A 20811-nucleotide genomic window follows, 5' to 3' on the forward strand; every position below is an offset into this window, starting at 1 on the left:
ATCTTGGAAGGAATGTAGCCTGTTTTTCCTTGCCCTCCTTCCCTACCACCCTCAGGCTTTTCTCTGGCTTCTCTTTTATATGGGGTGGGGGTTTCATATAGCTAATTATAAGGTTGTTCAAATAGTGCCACCTCCTAAGATTTTTTGTGTAGGACCGAATTTTGAATAGACCTAAGAGTGGTTTTTATTACCCTGTAAGTAAAGCAGTTCTTGGCACATAGTAAGCACAAGTAAATGCGTGAATGAATTTTGAATGAATGATCAGTTAGCTAATGACCTGGGTAGGGTTGCCTCTTGGAATTGGGGGCAGCCACATCTTTTTGTGCCCTCCCTACTCCCCCTACCCCCTTAACTTCCTTTATTCTCCTTGGGTTTGTAAAAGTGAAAAGAAGAGAGGAGCTTTTTCATAAAATTTAATACCAGGGGTAGCTCAAAGAGCCCATGTGAAAGGTTTGGCAGCTGGGAGAGTTTGTGTGGACAGCAGCCCACTTCTCTTTGATTGACTCTAGGGAATGCAACAGGTGAATTCTGTGTCCGTGAATCTGGACCTGTAGCGTTGTGACCTCTTCCTCCTACAGGTGCTTTAGTAATAGACGAGGTGGCGACTGCATTGTTACTGCTTGTTCAAAACTGATCAAGAGGCCGGGCATGGTGGCTCACACCTATAATCCCAGCCCTTTGGGAGGCCAAGGCGGGCAGATTGAATCCGAGAGAGCCACACCTTAGGCCAGGAGTTCAAGACCAGCCTGACCAACATAGCGCAACTTCCTCTCTACTAAAAATGTAAAAATTAGCTGGGCATGGAGGCTGGTGCCTCTAGTTCCAGCTACTTGGGAGGCTGAGGTACAGAAACACTTGAACCCAAGAGGCAGAGGTTTCAGTGAGCCAAGATTGCACTACTGCACTCCAGCCTGGGCAACAGAGTGAGACTGTGTCTCAAAAAACAAACAACAAACAACAACAAAAAAAACTGATCATTAATATGAGTCATGCTTAGTAAACGCTGAAGTCTTCAAACTTTAGAGGAGTAATGATATCATCCAGCTAATTACTCTTAATAATACTGAAAAATCAAACTATACCTTAGATAAAATGTGATTGAGGAAAAACAACCTTTATTAGTTCAAAGCCAGGAGACGGGAATGGCAGCAGAAGGTTCTCTCGGAGGGTTGCTGACCACAATTCATTCACCTCTGAAAATTCCCTGGCAGGGACATCTATCAAGATAAGTTTTTCTGTGCAAGCTTATATACTTCTGTACTCATTTCTTGGACCTTAATATGTAAGATCTTCTTATCTTTAAAGACCTTACATATTAAGTGGAATCGAGCTGTAAATATCTTAGACTTGCCTCTCTCCCCCATAAAAATTTGCCACTAAGCTTTTCATCTCCTGCAGTTTGGGTCCCCTGAGGTATATGAAGCAGGCCAACTAAGATCTGCATAGTGAACTTTTAGGATGTATCTAGTTTGACATTTCCATCAATTGAAAGTAAAAATTTTGCTTTATTCTTGGTGTAACATTTTATTTTTGCAGAAATGTTCTAGTGCTAATGCTGCTTGAATGTAAGTTGTCCATCATTGGGTTGAAAATAGGGTTGTCTAGTCCAGCGAGCTCAGTGCAGATCATGATTGTTTGTAGAAAAAGCCCTGTGGAAGAGAAAGCCTCTTTCAGTAATATTCTAGGCAGTGCCAGTTTTGTTTTGTTTCTGTTCTTGAATTTGCCTCAAGAGGGCAACAAACACTTTATTTTCAGATAAAAATTTATGTATGATTTGGGTCTTCATTGCAACACATCTCATGAATGCCTCTTGAGAAGTAATAAAAGTACAATCTGGGAGCCATAAAACCATCCATAAATTACACTGAATTCTGCCAACACACACTTAAATGTTTTGCTCTTTTCTCTTAGTCGCTATATTTTTATGAGATAATCTGGAAAAAAAAAAAGACCTGATTTGTGGCATGTTGTTGCTTTGTTAAGGTGAAGTTTTACTACAAACCCCTCATAATAGAGTTTGTATTTGTTTTGAGGGAAACTTTGTATTTGAGGAAATAATAAGTCTAGTTTGTGCTATAGAACTAGAGACAAAGTATTTTCAAGTGTTGGCATAATTGTGAAATAAAAAGCAGCCCAGAGAAGTTGTGGTTTTGACATAATGTGGCCCTCAGAAATGTTTGGATTTGACCTTGCCCTTCTCTCTCATCCTGCACAGAGTGTATGCATGAAAACTGGTTGGTTTGAACAGCGTAGCCCACCGCTCTTAGATGTAAGGTGATGAACTTCATGTTTATTTTACTTTTGTTTTTGCTTGCTGACTACATAGATGTAAACTGACTTTCATTAGCTTAGCAGGGTTTTTTAAAGATTAATTTTAAATTAGGTTAAAAATGATATATTGTGACCTATGAGTCAACAAGCAGCATTTAAGGTTAACAGTCTGTTCACGTTAGGGTCAAGTTTTACTGCTGTGTTGGCTCAGGTGTCCCTGCTGTGTTTTCATATGTTGAACCTGATTAAAGTTTTGCTTCTTAAAAGAATAGGAGTTAAGGTAAAGAAAAGCCCCAGCAAGCAGAGCCTGGTTATTATTTATGGCAAGCTAGTAGCAAGCAGTGTGTTATATATTCTTGCGGATGGAAAAATTGGAAAGTTGAGTGAACAGAGTTCAAGGACAAAACAGGTATGGCTTTTGTGAAGGCTCATTAAATCAAGCAAAGTGCTAATCACTCAGTACTATCAGCTGGACTGAGAGTCTTCAGTAGTCTCCAGAGAGCAACAATTACTGGTGACTGTCATCGTGTAACAGTCAGGCTCTGGAGATGAAAAAGACCGGTAGTGGGATCTGAGTCACCCATTCACTAGAATGCAAATGTTGCCAAATAACTCCAACAACCTTTTAAAATAGTTTTATTCCTTCTTAATCAGCTTTGCCCAGAAGCAGTTTTACATTCAATCTTTAATGCTCCTTGGCTGTTTTCACAAGATGCAATTGAAAAGGGTGGTTACCCATTAAAAAGTGAGTGAGTCATACTTTCTCCCTGTGGAATTTTAAATTCATTTCCGTTCCTTCCTCTTCCCCCGCCCCCCCCCACCCCATTAATGACTTTAAATCCTCCAACTATGTTCTTACCTGTCTTAGAAAAGCTGAAGTGATAGGTAATGCTAGGTACCAGGCCCAGAAGACAATTTCGTAGACTTGCAGAGCTGCAACGGAAGCAAAAGGAACCTACAGAGACATGAGAGTGACTGACTGTGGCCCTGCTGCTCTGGGCCTCGTTTCTGGCAGGCCTCAGGACCTTCTGCATTTCTGGGCTTTGATGCTGGCACTCCCTATCTCTCACTTTTTCTTTTTTTTTTTTTTTCAGCCTTTAATGCCTTTTATTCATAAAAACTGTGAAAGCTAGACTAAACCATTGGAAACATTTAACTCAGACACTGCATTCAGAGTCAGGAACCCTTAGTCCTGTCTGAATCCGAGAGAGCCACACCTTAGTATACTGCCCAAACTAAGGAGTTTAATACAAAGCATTTGTATTATTAATACAAATACTCATTTCTTTTTGATTAGTGTGATTAGAACTGAACAACGGCACTTAAGGAATCTGGAAGATAGCCTGGATAGATTTCTGATTCATCCCAAGACCTCAAAGACAACAGCTGGGTACCAAATTTCTTTATTTGAAGAAATAGTAGAAATCAAAGAACTTAAGTGGATGTTTTGGTACAACTTATAGAAAAGGTAAAGGAAACCCCAACATGCATGCACTGCCTAGGTGACCAGGGAAGTCACCCCACGGCTATGGGGAAATTAGCCTGAGGCTTAGCTTTCATTATCACTTTTTCTATTGACCGTTTTACTTTCTCTTTTGGTCACCCAGATTTCCATACATGGTGACCAGGATCCTTAACATTGGCCGGAGAACGTAGGATACAATCTTAGTCACTTTAAGAGAGTTGATACTGTTTTTCTTTCAGCATTTTATTTGAAACAAACAAAAATTGAACAGTTTTTAGTGAGCATCCACATACCTATCACCTAGATTCTACAATACTTGCTTTATCACATATCTATCAGTTCCACTATCCATTCATCAGTGTCTCTCACGTGTGCTTGCGCTCTCTTTTTTGATGCATTTCATAGTAAGTTGTATGCTTCAGTACACTTCTCCCCAGATACTTCATCATGCATATCACTGACTAGTGTTCACTGTCTGCAGTGTTTTTCTTTCGAAGTAAATTTACATACAGTACAAAACAACTTGTGGTGTTTTATATATATATATATATGAAACACATATATTAAATATACTATTTGATTATTTTTGACAAATGCGTATACCTGTGCTACAAAGTCCTATTAAGATACAGAATGTCACTGTCATCCCAGAAAGTTCCCACATCCCACTTGCCAGTAAATCCTCCCCTGCGCCTCCCAGAGGCAGCCATTCTTCTGATTTTTTTCCTCATCACAGATTAGTTTTGTCTCTTCTAGAACTTCATATAAATGGAACCATATAGCATAGTCTTGCAGGCCTCTCTCACTGAGCGTAGTATTTTGAGATTTATCCATGTTGTTGGGTGATTCATTAGTTGTTACCTATTTAGTGCTGAGTAGTATTCCATTGTATGCAGAGATCACAGTTTGTTTACCATCCTTCTATTGATAGATGCCTGAGCTGTTTTGTTTGTGGCCATTATGAATAAAATTTCAGTGTACATTCTTGTATAAGTCTTTGTGGCTATATGTATTTTTTTCTCTTGGGGGAATAAATAGACATAGAATTGCTATATAAGTTTAGTTTTACAAGAAACTGCCAGTCATTTTCCCAAAATGGCTCTACTATTTGTACTCCCACCAATAATGTATGAACATTTGGTTGTACCACATCTTCACCAACATATGGTGTTGTCAGTCTTTTTAATTTTAGCCATTCTAGTGGGCGTATAATGGTATCTCGTGGTTTTAGTTTGCTTTTTCCTGATGACTAATGATGTTGAACACTTTTTTAGTATGTGCTTATGCTATTTGAGTATATTTCCTTTGTGAAGTATCTATTAAAATCTTTTGCCCATTTTTGATTGGGTGGTTGTATGTCCTAGCTGCCAGTCCTTTGTCAGCTCTATATTTTGCAAATATGAAAACCCAGTCTGTAGTTTGGCTATTTGTTATATTAATGATATCTTTTAGCCAAAGTTTTTAATTTTGATAAAGTAGAATTTAGCAGTTGTTTTCTTTCATGGTTATTGCTTTTCTGTGTTTCTTTCATGGTTATTGCTTTTCTGTGTTGTCTCTAATAAACCATTGCACGTTCCCAAGGCACACAGATATTCTCCTGTGTTTTCTTCTAGACTATGCTATATGTTTGAGCTTTCACTTACAGGTTTATGTTCCGTCTTGAATTAATTCTTATGTGTAGTATGAGGTGGGGATCAAGGTTCCTTTTTCCCCATATAGACATCTAGTTGCTTTGACATCACTTCTTTAAAGATTTTCCTTCCCCATTCGGATTATATCACACCTTTGTTAAAAATCGAAGGACTCAGTAAATGTGGGCTGGGCTCTTTTCTGTTTCATCAATCTGTTTTTCAATCCTTATGCCAGTGGTACACTGTTTTGATTACTGTGGCTTTTTAGTATATCTTGAAGTCAAGTAATGTGAGTCTTCTAACTTTGTAATTGTTTTTCAAAATTGCTTTAGAAATTCTAGGTCCTTTGCATTTCTATGTAAAATTTAGAATCAGCTGGCCAATGCTTTATTAAAAAGTATAATGGATTTAGAATTGTGTTAAAACTATAGAACAAATGGAAAGAATTGACAATTTATTGCTTCTTCCAATTCATGAACATACTCTATCTCCTTGTATACTTAGGTTTTTAAATTCTCTTAGCAATCTTCATTGTTGAGATTGTGTAAGCCTTTTGTAAACAAATTTTTTCAAAATATTTGTGTTTTGGTGCTACAGTAAATGAAATGTAAATTTCATTTTTAAATTTTATTATTATTATTATTATTTTTTGAACCGGAGTCTCGCTCTGTCGCCCAGGCTGGATTGCAGTGACGCGATCTCAGCTCGCTGCAACCTCTACCTTCTGGGCTCAAGACATTCTCCTGCCTCAGCCTCCTGAGTAGCTGGGATTACAGGCATCCGCCACCATGCCTGGCTAATTTTTGTATTTTTAGTAGAGATGGGGTTTCGTCATGTTGGCCAGGCTGGTCTCAAACTCCCGGCCTCAGGTGATCCACCCACCTCGCCCTCCCGAAGTGCTGGGATTACAGGCGTGAGCCACCACACCCAGCCATAAATTTCATTTTTTCAAATTTTTGCTGCTAATATATATACATACAGTTGATTTTTATATATTAATATTATGTCATAAGACCTTACTAAATTCACTACTTAATTCTAAAAGCTATTTTTGTAAATCCATTAATATTTACTTCCTAAACAATCATGTCATCTGCAAATACAGTGCATTTTACTTTTCCCTTTTGGATTTGTATGCTTTTCTTTCTCTTGCCTTACTGCACTGCCTAGGACCTTTGGTACAGTGTTAAACAGAAGTGGTGAGAGTGGGCCTCTCTGTCTTGTTCCCAGTGATACAGGGAAAACATTCTTATTTCAGTATTAAGTGCAGTGTTGCCTGTGGGTTTTTTATAGTTACCTGTATTAGATTGAACAAGTTTATTGAGAGGGTTTATCATTAACTCATTTGTCTAATGCTTTCTCTGCATCTATTTAAATGGTCATATGATTTTCCTCCTTTATTGTGATAATATGGATCATTTTGATTTTTTTTAACATTAAACCTCACATTCCTAGGATAAACCCTATTATATCATCATCTTTACATATTGTTGGATTCAACTTGCTAATACTTTGTAGAGGATTTTTGTGTCTATGTTCATATGGGGTGGTGGTCTGTAATTTTTCATAATTTTGTTGTCAGGTATCAGTTGTTGGTATTAGTGTAATGCAGGTTTCACAAAACAAGTAAGAATGTGTTGTTCCCTCCCCTATTTTCTGAAAGTGTTCATGTAACATGAATGTGATTTCTTCCATAAATGTTTGCTAGAACTCACCAGTGAAACTATCTAGGGCTGGAATTTTCTTTATGGGAGGGTTTTAGATAATAATTCAGTTCATTTAATAGATATAGAGCTATTCATATTTTCTGTTTCATCTGTATCCATTTTAATAAGTTACGTTTTTCAAGGAATTTGTCTGTTTCATTCATTTTGTCAAACATTTTGGTATTACGTTGCCTTATTAGGCTTTTAATGTCTGTGGAATCTTGGTGATCACCCCTGTTTCAACCCTGATACTCATCATCTGTGTTTTCTCTTTTTTTCTTGTTTACCCTAGTTAGGGGTTTATCAATTTTGTTGTTCTTTTCAAAGAAGTAGCTTTTGGTTTTGTTTATTTCCTCTGCTCTGTAGACTTCTGCTTTTATTTTTATTCTACTTTCTTTCCGTTTAATTGCTCTTCTTTTTCTAGTGATTTAATAAGGTATAAAAGCTTGGCCAGGCGCAGCGGCTCACACCTGTAATCCCAGCACTTTGGGAGGTGAGGTGGGTGGATCACCTGAGGTCAGGAGTTCGAGACCAGCCTGGCCAACATGGCAAAACCCTGTCTCTACTAAAAATACAAAAATTAGCCGTGTGTGGTGGCACACACCTGTAATCCCAGCTACTGGGGAAGCTGAAGCAGGAGAATCGCTTGAACCTGGGAGGCAGAGGTTGCAGTGAGCCAAGATCACGCCACTGCCCTCCAGGCTGGGTAACAGAGTGAGACTCCTTCTCAAAAAAAAAAAAAAAAAGCTTGGCCGTCATTTTAGACCTTTTCCTCAAAGCACTGCTTTAGCTGAATCCCACACATTTTGATATGTTGTATTTTATTATTATTCAATTCAAAATATTTCTTAATACCCTTTATATATATATATATTTGATCCATGGAATGTATAGGAATGAGGTGTTTAATTTCCAAATTTCCAGACAATGAGGTTTTTCTTGATATCTTACTACTTTCTAATTTATTTTCATTTTGGCCAGAGAACCTACTCTGTATAATTTTGGTGTTTTAAAATTTGTTGAGACTGTTTTATGGCCCAGCATATGTGGTCTCTCTTGGTGAACATGCCATATGTGTTTGTAAAGAATGTGTATTCTCAGTTGCTGGGTGTCATGTTCTATAAATATCAGTTAAACCAAGATGGTTGGTAGTAGTGTTCAGGTAAATGTTGTTTTTTATTCTTTTGTAGTTCTTTCAATTGCTAAGAGATTGAAATCTCCAAGTATGATTGAGGAACTCTCTACATCTCTCTTCATTTATATTGATTTTTACTTAATGTATTTTGAAAATCTGTTATTAGGTACATACACATCTATGATTGCTGTGTTTTCCTGATGTATGAGCTTTTCACCATTATGAAATTACCTCTTTATCATCATGAGATGTCCTTCTGCATCCCTGGTCTTGCAGTTTACTTGGTGTTAATTTAGCCGTCACAGCCTCGTGTGCTTACTGTTTGCCCTGTGTATTATCCTTTTCCATCCATTTGCTCTCCACCCATATGTTTCTTTATCTTGAAAATGCATTTCTTTAGACAGAAGTCTACAGTAATTGGGTCTTTTTTTTTAATCCATTTTGCTCGTGTCTGCCTTTGAATTGGAGTGTTTAGTCTGTTAACATTTGATGTAATTATTGATACATCAGTTTAAGCTGATGGTTTGATTTATATCTACCAGTTTAATCATCTCCTCACTTTGGTTTTCGGTAGCCAAGAATAATAGTTGTAATGAATACTATTATGGTCTAATTCTTTATAATGTATTTTTTCTATATCCTTTAATAGGGAGTATCTTCTTAAGAGAAAGGGAGAGGACTCCTTATATCTAGTACAATGCCTTAAGCATAGAATTCTGGTACTTAGTAAATGCTAAATGAATGCAGTGGAAAGAACTGTCCCTTAAGAATCAGGAGACATAGTCTCCAGACTTATTTATATTATTATTTTGCATTATTACCTGGTTTAATCCACTTATTTTGTGTGTGTGATTTAGTTTCCTCATCTATAAAAATGAGGAGGTATAGGACTATATTATCTCTAAAATTACACCTTTCTGTCATCTATGATTTGAAGCTTTCTAATGGAATGAGAATTTTTATCTAAAAGATATGTTCTGACAATCATTTTCTATAATGTTTTTATGTATATAACCCTTAAATTTCAATGTGGATATAATATTAAAAGAATGCAATATCTGTGATTCTTTTTTATTAATAATGTGTTGCTGCTGGTTCTTTAGCTACACGAGGGGACTACAAAATGATAGTTTTTGTCAGCCATGAAAAAAATCAAACCTCAAACAAAATATTATAAGCTGTTTTTTATATCTTAAGCCCTGCCAGCTAATGTGATAGGGCACAAGGGTCTTTGATTAGTCTGTAAGCTGCAGTGCCACCAGGTTGGTTTTTCGTAGGTAGTACTCATTTTTAAATCAAAATTCTGTTGTTACTTCATTTTGTGTTGGGCAGTGGTTAATTTATAGAACCTTGTGACATAACCACCAATATTGAGGAAGGAACTTGACTACCATCTCAAAAAAAGATTGGGGATAATAGTTATTTTTAAATCCTCAAGCACATCAAACATCCAACCCAGTTAAGTCTACAGCATCACTAACAGAGCATTGGGCAGAACTTCAAATTTTATTGAGGTATTTTCAAGATAGGGTAATAGTTAAGAAGAGGAATTTGTTCATGGTGCTGCTGCCAAGGAGTTACACCAATAACTCGAGGTGTTATCAACAATTCAAACAAATCTGGCTGTTCAAAGAAGTGGGTAAACTCCACTGACTTGTTTTGGGACCGTAGATGGAGAAGAGATTGTATGTTGTGACTAACGAAAATGAATATTTCATCTCTGTACCATTTTTTACGGTGCAATTTGGTTTGAACAGGTTGAGTATGAGGTTGCAGGATGTCCACACAGGGAATATTCTGTAAGCCATTCAGGAACTTGAGCCTTGAGTTCTTGTGAGAGTTTAAGCAAGACTAGACTCAGGCACATCCAGTTGCAGTAAGGACAGAGGTTTTGAAAGAGGAGCTGCCACTAATTATTTGTAATGAGAGGTGGCCACCTCTTTGATACCACAGCTTCTTGGAGTGAAACAAAAGATAGTTTCCAGAAGATAATGAAGAGACTTTAAAATCAGTGTGCTATCTTCCTTCCATCAGTGTCCCCCTGGTTGGGCCCTTAGTGCAAGGAGACGGTAATAATAGATAGTGCTTCTGTCAAAAGGTCGCTTTCTTCTTTCCAGAAATAGAAACATGCTTCCCAAGAAATAATCTAAATCTATTTATATTTCTGCCACTTCTAGCTTTTTGCTCTGTAGTCATTTCTTTCTTTTTTTTTTTTTTTTTTTTCTGTATGTCTTATCCCCCCAGCTAGATTGTTAAGCATGTCTGGGACAGGAACTATTATATTTTTACTTTTTGAAGAATACCCGGCCTACTGCTAGGCACCTTCTAAGGTTAACTTTTTGCAAGAGGAAAGATAAGCGGTAGATGTATCTGGAGGCTGCTGTTGGAGTGAAGAGAGAACTCCTGTGTTCCAAGTTATGCCTAATTCATTTATTCCTTCTTCAAATTTGTAATTTGTTTTTAATTGAGGGAGAATTTTTAGTGTTGAAGCCTTTTAGCCTCTAGACGTGTTTGAGCCTGCTGGCTTTCAGGGGCTTCCTGTCCAGATGGAGAGACAGACATATCCACAAATAACAAGGCAGACTACTTGTAGTGTGGGCAGGGTGCTTGGGAATGGGAGCACTGAGATCTCACTGGGGGTGGAGGGGTTCTGGGAAGATGTCATTAAGGGTGAAATGTATTGGAGCTCTGTTTTGAAGGCTGGTAGCCTTTGGTTTTTGTTTGCTTTTAAATTCCTGGGTTATTGTCCCATTTCTCTTCACCCCTGCTCCACAATTTTTAAAAATTCTGTCAACATAAGGTTTTGGCTTAAGCTATGCTTCACAGAGAACATAGCATCTTTTATAGCTAGTGCCACTCCTATGGCATACAGAAAAGCATAGGATTCAACATAACCCCACAGTGTTGGGCTGTACAGGCTTAAAAGGAACCTGTAATACCACAAAAAGAGCAGTGGAATTGGAATCAGAGGATCCCTTTTGAGTCTTGGCTTTGTCTCTTGAGAAGCTGACAGAGTTGCTGCATGCCAAAGAACTTGTAGCCCCCAAGAGGTATGGGAGTTGAACTAGGTACTGAAGGAGAGCCATGCTTTTGGATGGCTGTCTAAGTGGCACATACTGTTGGATAGCTACCTAAATGATACAGGGGGATCATATTAATACCAGGCCATAAGATGTCAGCACAGATTGGTTGAAAGCCTGTATGCACATATTTGCATATTAAAGAACAGTTATGTTGATATGTTTATATCTCTGTTAAATGAAGAATCAGATTTAATGAGATGTAGGATTAGATATAGTATTATCAAAAAATTTTCATGAGAATACAGTAAGCCTATGGGAAAAATTCATTGTTTTGTCATTCAAATTTGATACAAATTTCTGTTTAATTGCTTTTCGGATGAAAATACAATTCTGGAAAGAGGAAATATAGTGAAAGCCTTTTTATAAATGTAAAATATTGACTTTTCAAAACTTGAGTTGTTTTTTTCTTCCTCCATTTCTGTTGCTGCAAAAGGTAATGACATTTCCCGCCTGAGGAAAGACATTTTTGAAATGAAGTTAAATTATTATTTGAGAATAAGGTTTCCTTCTGTGGCCTGTACTATATTCTGATGACTTATAAAGAGACCTTGTGCAGCAGTGTCCTCTCTATGTCCTTGGTGGGGCCTTTGACACTCTGTGCAATAGGAAGACTAGCTAATAAATTTTCTCTTTCCTCTACCCAAATTCCCATTTGTGCAATTGCCTCCCCTCTAGTTTTTCCCAGTGATGTAAGCTACTATCATGCCACCACGCTTGCTAACTTAATGGTATCACTTTTAAGAAATACTGCAGGTTTTTTAAAAGTATCAATTGGAATGCCTCATTCTAGGATATTCTCATTTACTTTTAAAAACGTAGTCATTTAGAGCTTTTTGCTTTCTGGGGTTTTTTGGGTTTTTTTTTTTTTTCAACCTTTGTATGGTGTGCCTTCTCCATAATATATGAATATTTATTTTTATTTGAAAAATGTTTTCCCTCAAACCCAATAATTGATGCTGGAGGAAGGTGTGTTACTTCTCTCCTGTGGCATCATGTACTCCTGTTACTGCGTGCCTTAGTACCCACCTGTTTAAGAGGCACAGGACCTGATGATTCCATTGTTTCAGAGAAGCCAAATTAGTTTGAATCCTGTCTTAGGCAAGATTTGATAAGATCTGAGCCTTTTTTCTGTCTCATAGTTCATCTTTTAGTGACTTTGAACTAGTTGTTTACCTTTAGTCCTGTTGCTTCTGGTAATCCTACCTAAAACCTCGTGGAATACAGAAATAAACAATGCAAAAGAGTTCAAATGTCCAGAATGAAAGACTTGAGAATTTGTTCTCTAGATTGGTGATTGGTGATTCTTAGCTTTCTTAATTATTATTGGCAATAAATAAGTCCATTTTTATTGATAATTAAGAGCGAAAGAGTGAACCTCACTGAATTAGTTACAAAAATTACAGAAATTTTATGATTTTTACTTTTCAATAAAGAGCAATGAAATTCTTCAGAAAGAAGGAAAATAAATGGGAAATTTTTTTTAAAGGCTTCTCTCATCCTCCCCCCAAAATTGAGAACATTGTAGAAGGGTGCACTAAGAGGAATGATTGGGTTCTAAGAATTGAGAGATGTTGGCCGGGCGCAGTGGCTCATGCCCATAATCCTAGCACTTTGGGGGGCCGAAGCAGGTGGATCATTTGAGGTCAGGATTTCGAGACCAGCCTGGCCAACATAGTGAAACCCCGTCTCTACTAAAAATACAAAAAAATTAGCTGGGTGTGGTGGCACGCGCCTGTAATCCTAGCTACTCAGGAGGCTGAAGCACGAGAAATGCTTGAACCCAGGAGGTGGAGGTTGCAGTGAGCCAAGATCGTGCCACTGTACTATAGCCTGGGCAACACAGTGAAACTCCGAATCAAAAAAAAAAAAAAAAAAATTGAGAGATGTTGAAAAGCAGAGAAGTCTGGGGTGGGTCCACGCTGAGTTGTCTAAGCAGTGTGGTAACTGGAATACAGAGCAAGGACTTTGAAGTCAGGTGGACCCAACTTCAGATCCTGACTCCAATTTTATTAGCTCTGTGCCCTTGAACACGCTGTTTACTCCCTTTCAGCTTCAGTTTCATCACTTGTGAAATGGAGGTAATAGGACACACTTCATAGAGCTGGTGGGAGGATTCAGTGCTAGAGTGTGTGGCACAGAGCTTGGCCCACAACAGCCTCTGTAAATGTGAGCTCCCATCCCCTCACTTCACTAGCCCTGCTAGCAAGAGACTTCTCTGCCTCTTTGGCCAGCATTAAGGCCACTAACTCAGACAGCATGAATCTAAAGTGGTGCTCGCTACTCTGATACGTGGTTTTAGTAAAAGACAAAAATGATTGGTAATTTCGTAAATCATTGCTAAGATTAATAGACTAGGTGAAAAGGCTTTTGTGTATATAGAAGACATTTCATCTAAAATATTCCTATAATCATTACATATGCCCTCCTCCCTTTTTTTTCTTTCATTTAAAATGACTTAAAAATATAGAGTGGGAAATAAATAATGCAGATGGTTTTCACTTATGTGAAAAATGGTTGCTAGGAATTGAAAAATAGGTTTTCACGGTTGAAATCACTGCTTTCAAAGAGATTATGGTTGCAGCTTACTGCAGGAGAATAATAATGATAATGATGATAATAACATTACTATGCTAACTCAGTCACATCAGTCCTATGAGGTGTAGATAGTATATTATCCTCATTTTGCAGTTAAAGGAACCTAAGCACAGAGGTTAATAGCATCCTCATGTGCATAGTTAGGAAGTAGCGGAGCCAGGATTTGAACTCAGACAGCCTGGCTCCAGAGCCTACACTCTTTACCACTATGTCATACTAGGAGGACAGAGAGAAGGCAGTTTTTTGAGACGGAGTAATGTCTTAAAACCTGCAACAGGTTAATTATTTTAGATTTGCTCTACAGGTATTCTGAGAGAAGCCTCACAAAGTGTATTGGAATTACTATTGAAACCAGACCAGATTACTGCATGAAGCGGCATTTAAGTGACATGTTGACCTATGGCTGCACAAGGCTGGAGATTGGGGTGCAGAGCGTTTATGAAGATGTGGCTAGAGACACCAACAGGTAAGATGGTGGTAGGTGATCTTGCACAAGTCTTCTCCAACTTCACCAATTTTCTCTACATTCATACCCAGCCTTTCTTCCTTCTGACCACTCTTAGGGAAAGAAGTATGGGTATTCCTCCTTTTCAAAGTTCTTTCTTCTGTCTGTGCTCTTAATTCCATCCCCTCTTTCCCTCATTTTCAGCCTTTCTCTAGTGGGTCTTTTCCAGCAGCCTGTAAACACGCTCATCTCTCTCCCTCTTCTTTTCCTAAGCAGCCTTGTCCATATAGAAAGCAGGGGAGAGGACTTGGGGTTAGTAGCTTAAAGCAGGAGAGAAGGCCAAGAACAAAGAAAAGAGTTTGAATATAAAAGACATCAGGGTAATGTTTAAGAGATTCATTTTTGTGGAACAGATACCAACTAGCAAAAAGTTTGGTGATGCCATGGTTGTAAACTTTGAGAAATTTGGGAGTGCAAGGAAAGAAGGAAGTAAGAGTTGTTAGAGCTTTATTTTGTTCCCTCTAGAAATAGATCTTTTAGTTGAAAAGAAAATACCCGTGAAAGGTTAACTGTATAAGGAACTTCACAGTTAATTGCTGAATTAGTGGAGTAGGGGAGACAATTGAGAGTTTATTAGGCAGCTGAGATGATTGACCGAGAATTGTAACGGTGGGCTTTGGAGGAAGGATGTGTTGAGTTGGATGTTAAAGTCCCCTTTATTCTGTAGGATTTGGGTAGATGTGATTGGTGTTGTGCCAGGAGAAGGAAGCAAAGGGGAACTAGGGAGACAAGCACTGATCAGCGTCTTAGAAACAACCAAGAGGAATGCCAGGCCGAGGAGGATGGAATTTTCCCTTAAGGAATAGAGATCTGTTGAATATTTTTTAGCATGGGGAAGAATCTCATGGATATCATGTTTAATTAAGAAAGAGTAACCGAATAGGATGCTCTTATGTGGGAAAAGGCTTCAACCAGGGAAACTGTGGAGTGTTATAGCCTTCAAAGGCTGTGCTAGAGAGACAGCTGTGCAGATGGAGGGGAAGGGGAAGCTTTCTGGAGAATACGACATCTGAGTTGGGACTTCACGGAAGAGTCTGAGTTGGTCAGGTGCAGAAGAGGAAGATTGAGGCAGAAAGAAAATACGAACTCCTGGAGATGGGAGTGCATAGTACATTTGAGGAATTTGGAGTAGCTTAGTTTGATTAGAAAGTGAAATAGGAGAGTGATAAGAGGTGAGGCTGAAAAGCAGGCAGAGGGGCTGATTATTAGGGGCCTGAGGAGTCAGCCCAAGGAGGCTGGACATTAATCTAATGGAGCAAGCCACCAGCAGGCATAAAGCTACAATGTGATGAAGCACATCTGCAGCTTAGAAGGATCGCTTACAGTGTAAGGGGCAGGTCAGAGATGAGCAAGTTGGAAGGGAGATCGGGTACGAGGCTGTTACAGAAATTAAGCAGGAAATACTGATGTCCTGGAAAGAAGTGAATGGTGGTGATTGGTGACTGATTGGAAGTGAGGATAAGAGAGAATGGGAAGTCAAGGAGGCTTGGAGACAACATGGGTTTCATTTGGCTACACTAAGTTTCAGATACCTGTAGAATAGCCAAGTGAAGGTTTGCTTTAGAGCGGGGCTAGGCAATAGACAATTCAGCAGCGATCAAAATGTTTTGTGCCTGCAACTGAGTTTTCCATTTTAATTCTTCTAAATATAAATTTTAATAACCACATGTGCCTAGTGGCTGTCATTTTAAATAGTGCTGCTTTAAAGTATTGGTTATTAGGGTTTGGAATTCAGGAGAGAGGCCTGGCCTTGTCCTAGGAATTGGGAAGTCATCAGCAAAAGGACATTAGAAATTGAAGCCATGGAAATGGTTGGGAGCATTCTGAGAGAGTGAGATGGAGTCTGTGGTTTCTAGGATCCTTCTGCCATGAATGGGAACACCTTGGTGGCAGAAGGATCGCCACAGGGCTTCAGTTTAGTTGCCCAAAACTATCATTAGGACTTGTTTCCTGCTGGATGTGGCTCTAGAATGCTAAGTTAAGATGGTTTATCCACGTGACCCCAAATGACTCTGCCTTCTCACTAAGTCATTCTCTCTTTCTGCTGTTATTTAAGGATCCTCCAAACCCACCAGTGAAATCTATTTTGTATCATAGGTTTCACTCTTCCTCGCTGTCTACAAATAATTTCACAAGATCTTTAAAGGAAAGAACATAGCAGCTTGCTACTTCTGCATGTTTCTGAGCTCATTTTAATTTTTAATACAGGTGTTTACATTCATAAGCTTATTTTGACTGGTGATGCTAAACCAAATAATTTTAATACACAGTAACTTTTGCTACCCCAATGCTTTACTTTCAAGACTTTAAGTAGATGTGTAAGGGAATTTCTGAGAAATATCTCAGAAATAAAGTTATTTACTTCCAGGCCTCTTGAGAGGTGGGGATGTAAAAAATGACTTTCTGAGATGTCTTTTCCCCCAGCCATATAATTTTGGTTATGGAACTTCTGTTACCTGTCTCAGAGATTGTTTTCCCCTTGTTTCTTGTGTTAACTTTGTCACCCATTTATTTGTGTAACAGATGTTACACAAATAGGTAGTGATTTTCACAGGTAGTGATTTTCTTTCCTTAGGGGCCACACTGTGAAGGCAGTGTGTGAGTCATTTCATCTGGCCAAAGATTCCGGTTTCAAAGTGGTGGCCCATATGATGCCTGACCTGCCAAATGTGGGACTAGAAAGAGACATTGAACAGTTCACAGTAAGTGTGACTTCAGCCAGGTGCATTCAGAATGCCTCTGCATGTTTCTTATCCCATCTGCTCTTGTTGCTTGTTTACTGCTGGTGTTTTCCATTGTTATAGAATATTAGAAACACAGTAGGGTAAGAGACATCACCCACAGCCCCATCAGACAAAACTCTTAACATTTTAATGAATTCTTTCCAAGATTTTTCTATGCTTAGGTTTTTTGGGGGGTGAGTTTGTTTATGCAAATATAACACGGACATACAAATATATATGACATAGGAAATTATTGTAATAGTTTTTTCACTTAACATTATAACAAGCATTTATCCATGTTGTAGCCTGGTCTCTGTTAACATGTTAACATATTTAAATGTCTTTTTAATTTAATATGTCATACCTTGCTTAACCCCTTGCAAGTTTTTCAGAATTTAAGATATACTGGTTTTTAAATATTATTTAAAAAACACTGCGGGTAAATGACTTTATGTGTATAATTTTTTTTAGTATTTAGGTTTATCTGCTTATGATAAATTCCATGGAGTAGAATTATCAGGTAAAGGTAGAAACATTTTAAGAATCTCACTGTATTAATAAGTTGCTTTGCAGAGAGTTATAACAATTTATACTCATTTCAGCAGAGTTTTTCTTCCCAAATACTCTCCTGTTTATTTTCTATATATGCTTATACATGCATATGCACATATGTACATATATTTTACTGTTTGCTAGTTTGATCAATAAAAGTGCCATTTTAACTTGCATTTTGAAATTGTAATAATGTATTTTTCAAGTTTGTATTTACTAATTACATTTCTTTCATCTTTTTGGAATTGTGTGTTTTTATCCTCTGACTCATTACTCTGTTGGGATAAGAATATTTTTAGTATTAGTTTATATGAATTTTGTAGGTAAGGAGATTATGGACTCATTCGTTTTTATATTTGTTTTAAATATTTTCCTTAACCTATTGTTGACCTTTTACTTGTGCTTCCATTAAGTCAATCTTTTTTTTCTTTTTTTTTTTTCTTCAAATGCTTCTAAGCTTAGAACTGCCTTTCTGTTCTCTGAATTTTAACTTTGGGTTGTTTTGTTGTTGTTATTTTAACTCTCACAGTTTCTTGATCCATGTTAACTTTGTTGTGGGAAATGAGATTGGTCAGGCCTTTTGTTTTTCTTCAGATTCTCCGATAGGGCAAGTGCGTTTTAAGATGATGACAATATTTATCAAGTTATTTCATCTATAAAAGTACTTTTAATTTGCTCTGTTTAGAAAAATGCAGTTTACCATGTCTTATTTGTGAAGTTAATAATTCTTTCCTCTCAAGAAGTTTACTTTTATTATTTTTTAAGCTGGTGAACTGCACCTGAGGACCTGTTTATGAGATAACATTAATTCACAGATATCCCTCTTTGTAATTCCCCCACAATGGCTGTGTAATAGACTGTGAGTCTAGTATCCTCTTCTCAGTAACTAATAGCCAGGTGCTCAGACACCAGGCCAAAAAGGCACCTGAAACACACTTTTTATTATTATTATTATACTTTAAGTTCTAGGGTACGTGTGCACAATGTGCAGGTTTGTTACATAGGTATGCATGTGCCACTTTGGTTGGCTGCACCCATCAACTTGTCATTTACATTAGGTATTTCTCCTAATGCTATCCCTCCGCCTGCCCCCCACCCCATGACAGGCCCCGGGGTATGATGTTCCCCACCCTGTGTCCAAGTGTGAAACACACTTTTCTTTAGCACAGCTCCTAGGGGGACCAATAGGATAGCCAGAACTCATAAAGTTTAAGTGTTCCTGAAAAATATAGTATGTTTCATACTGTAGGAAGCCATAGCAAATAGCTGAGTCTCAGTAGGTATTTTCCTTGGTGTCTTCAACATAAGGAATAGTTCAGTAATAATATTGCAAGGACAACCCTTCTTGTAAACAGATTTATTTGCTTGTTTGTAATCTTTGCAGGGAAACTCACAGGGAATATGGGTGGATCATATTTCTTTTCTAATGTGTCCTAGTAAAGAGTAACAGAAGGGAGCTAAAATGAAAAATCTGAGTTCTTTCTAGAGAAGAATTCTCTACAAATTAAATTGTTTTAAAATAAATAAGTTTTAGAAATTGATAAGAAGAGGCAAACAGCTCAGTAGGAAAATGGGCAAAAAATTTGAACAAGCATTTCACAAAAGAGAATATTCAGATAGCCAATAAACCTATCAAAAAGTTCTCAAAGTAATCTTCAAAGAAGCGAAATTTAAAACTACATTTGGTTTCTCAGTTTTCTACAGCACCTTGGTCTTGTATTGTGGATGTAATTTATCTTTTCTTATTTCTCTGAAGAAATTTATTACAGATATTTTTTATACATTTTATTTTTCTGTATGCAATGCCTCTGTTTCCTCCAAGTGCCTTTTGTTTTCTTTTTGTTTTGGTTGGCCCCTTAATGTTCTAGGCTTTCCCCAAGTTTATGATGATCTTCAGCCAGTTTCTTATGCCCTTTTTTTTTTTTTTTTTTTCTTGAGACAGAGTCTCACACTGTCACTCGGGCTGGAGTGCAATGGCACAATCTTGGCTCACTTCAACCTCTGCCTCCCGGGTTCAAGCAATTCTCCTGCCTCAGCCTCCTGAGTAGGTGGGATTACAGGTGCCCGCCACCACACCTGGCTAATTTTTTGTATTTTTAGTAAAGACGGGGTTTCACCATGTTGACCAGGCTGGTCTTGAACTTCTGACCTCGTGATCCGCCCACCTCAGCCTCCCAAAGTGCTGGGATTACAGGCGTGAGCCACTGCACCTGGCCTAAAGCGATTTCTTATGCTTTTAAGAGTAGGGGATTGAAAAACCGGATGGCAAGGCCTGTGTGCCTAGCTTGCAGGCATGCTTCACTGAAGAATGTTCTTTTAGCAATAAGCGCTCCTTTCTTTAGGGGATTCCTAAATGTCAGTATCATGAACTCTTACGTATATCCATTTGATTCATCCAGAGATGAATTCTCCCAACTTCCTGCTTTGGGCTGGGTGGCCTGAGTATATCTCAGGAAGTTAGTTGCTGACATCCAGAGAGTGGGGCGGAGAGTCCACCAGTCTATGTGCTGGCTTTTCCCTGTTTTCAGCCTTGGTCTTCATCTAGACCTTCCTTTGTACCTGGAATCTCAGAGCGCAGAGGCTTTCCAGTTTCTTCAGGGACTAAATGTTCTCATCTGCCTGTTCGGGAAAGGCTAAGGGTTAACGGATAATTCCCTCTATGTACACACTTGATCCAGTACCCCTGTTTTTATTTCCATGTCTCTCCTCCATCCTGCCCAGTTCTTGGTACCTCTGATCCGTGAGCCTTTCTGGGACTCTGCAGTGTGATTGAGCAGGCCTTTCGTTACTGTCTGCTTTTGCTGTTTTCTTTACTTGCAAAGTCATTCACAAGCCTTCCTAGTTTCTGTCTCTGAAGAATTTGTTGCCATCTTGGGTCTCATTCTTGCCTCCTTTCTTGTTCTCTTTGTTCTTCTGGGTTTATACTTTTTAAAAAATTCTTTCCTGTTCCTTTTTTTTTTTTTTTTTTCTCTTCTTGAGATGGAGTCTCACTCTGTCGCCCAGGCTGGAGTGCAGTGGCACGATCTTGGCTCACTGCAACCTCCGCCTCCTGGATTCAAGCGATTCTCGTGCCTCAGCTTCCTCAATAGCTGGGATTACAGGTGCACACCACCACGTCCAGCTAATTTTTGTATTTTTAGTAGAG

General features: G+C 38.3%; 1 protein-coding gene across 2 annotated transcripts in view; it reads left to right on the forward strand.

The window, feature by feature from the left end:
• ELP3 (elongator acetyltransferase complex subunit 3) overlaps positions 1-20811 on the forward strand; it is a 98532-nt gene that overhangs the window by 22486 nt on the left and 55235 nt on the right. For both annotated transcript variants that reach the window (XM_055295821.2, XM_055295820.2), the window contains exons 8-9: positions 14191-14352; positions 16967-17093. In XM_055295821.2, coding sequence (XP_055151796.2) covers positions 14191-14352; positions 16967-17093 — 289 coding nt within the window. The remainder of the gene's footprint in view (positions 1-14190; positions 14353-16966; positions 17094-20811) is intronic.

This window comes from Symphalangus syndactylus, chromosome 10, assembly GCF_028878055.3.
Source record: "Symphalangus syndactylus isolate Jambi chromosome 10, NHGRI_mSymSyn1-v2.1_pri, whole genome shotgun sequence".
Classification (NCBI taxonomy): Eukaryota; Metazoa; Chordata; class Mammalia; order Primates; family Hylobatidae; genus Symphalangus; species Symphalangus syndactylus.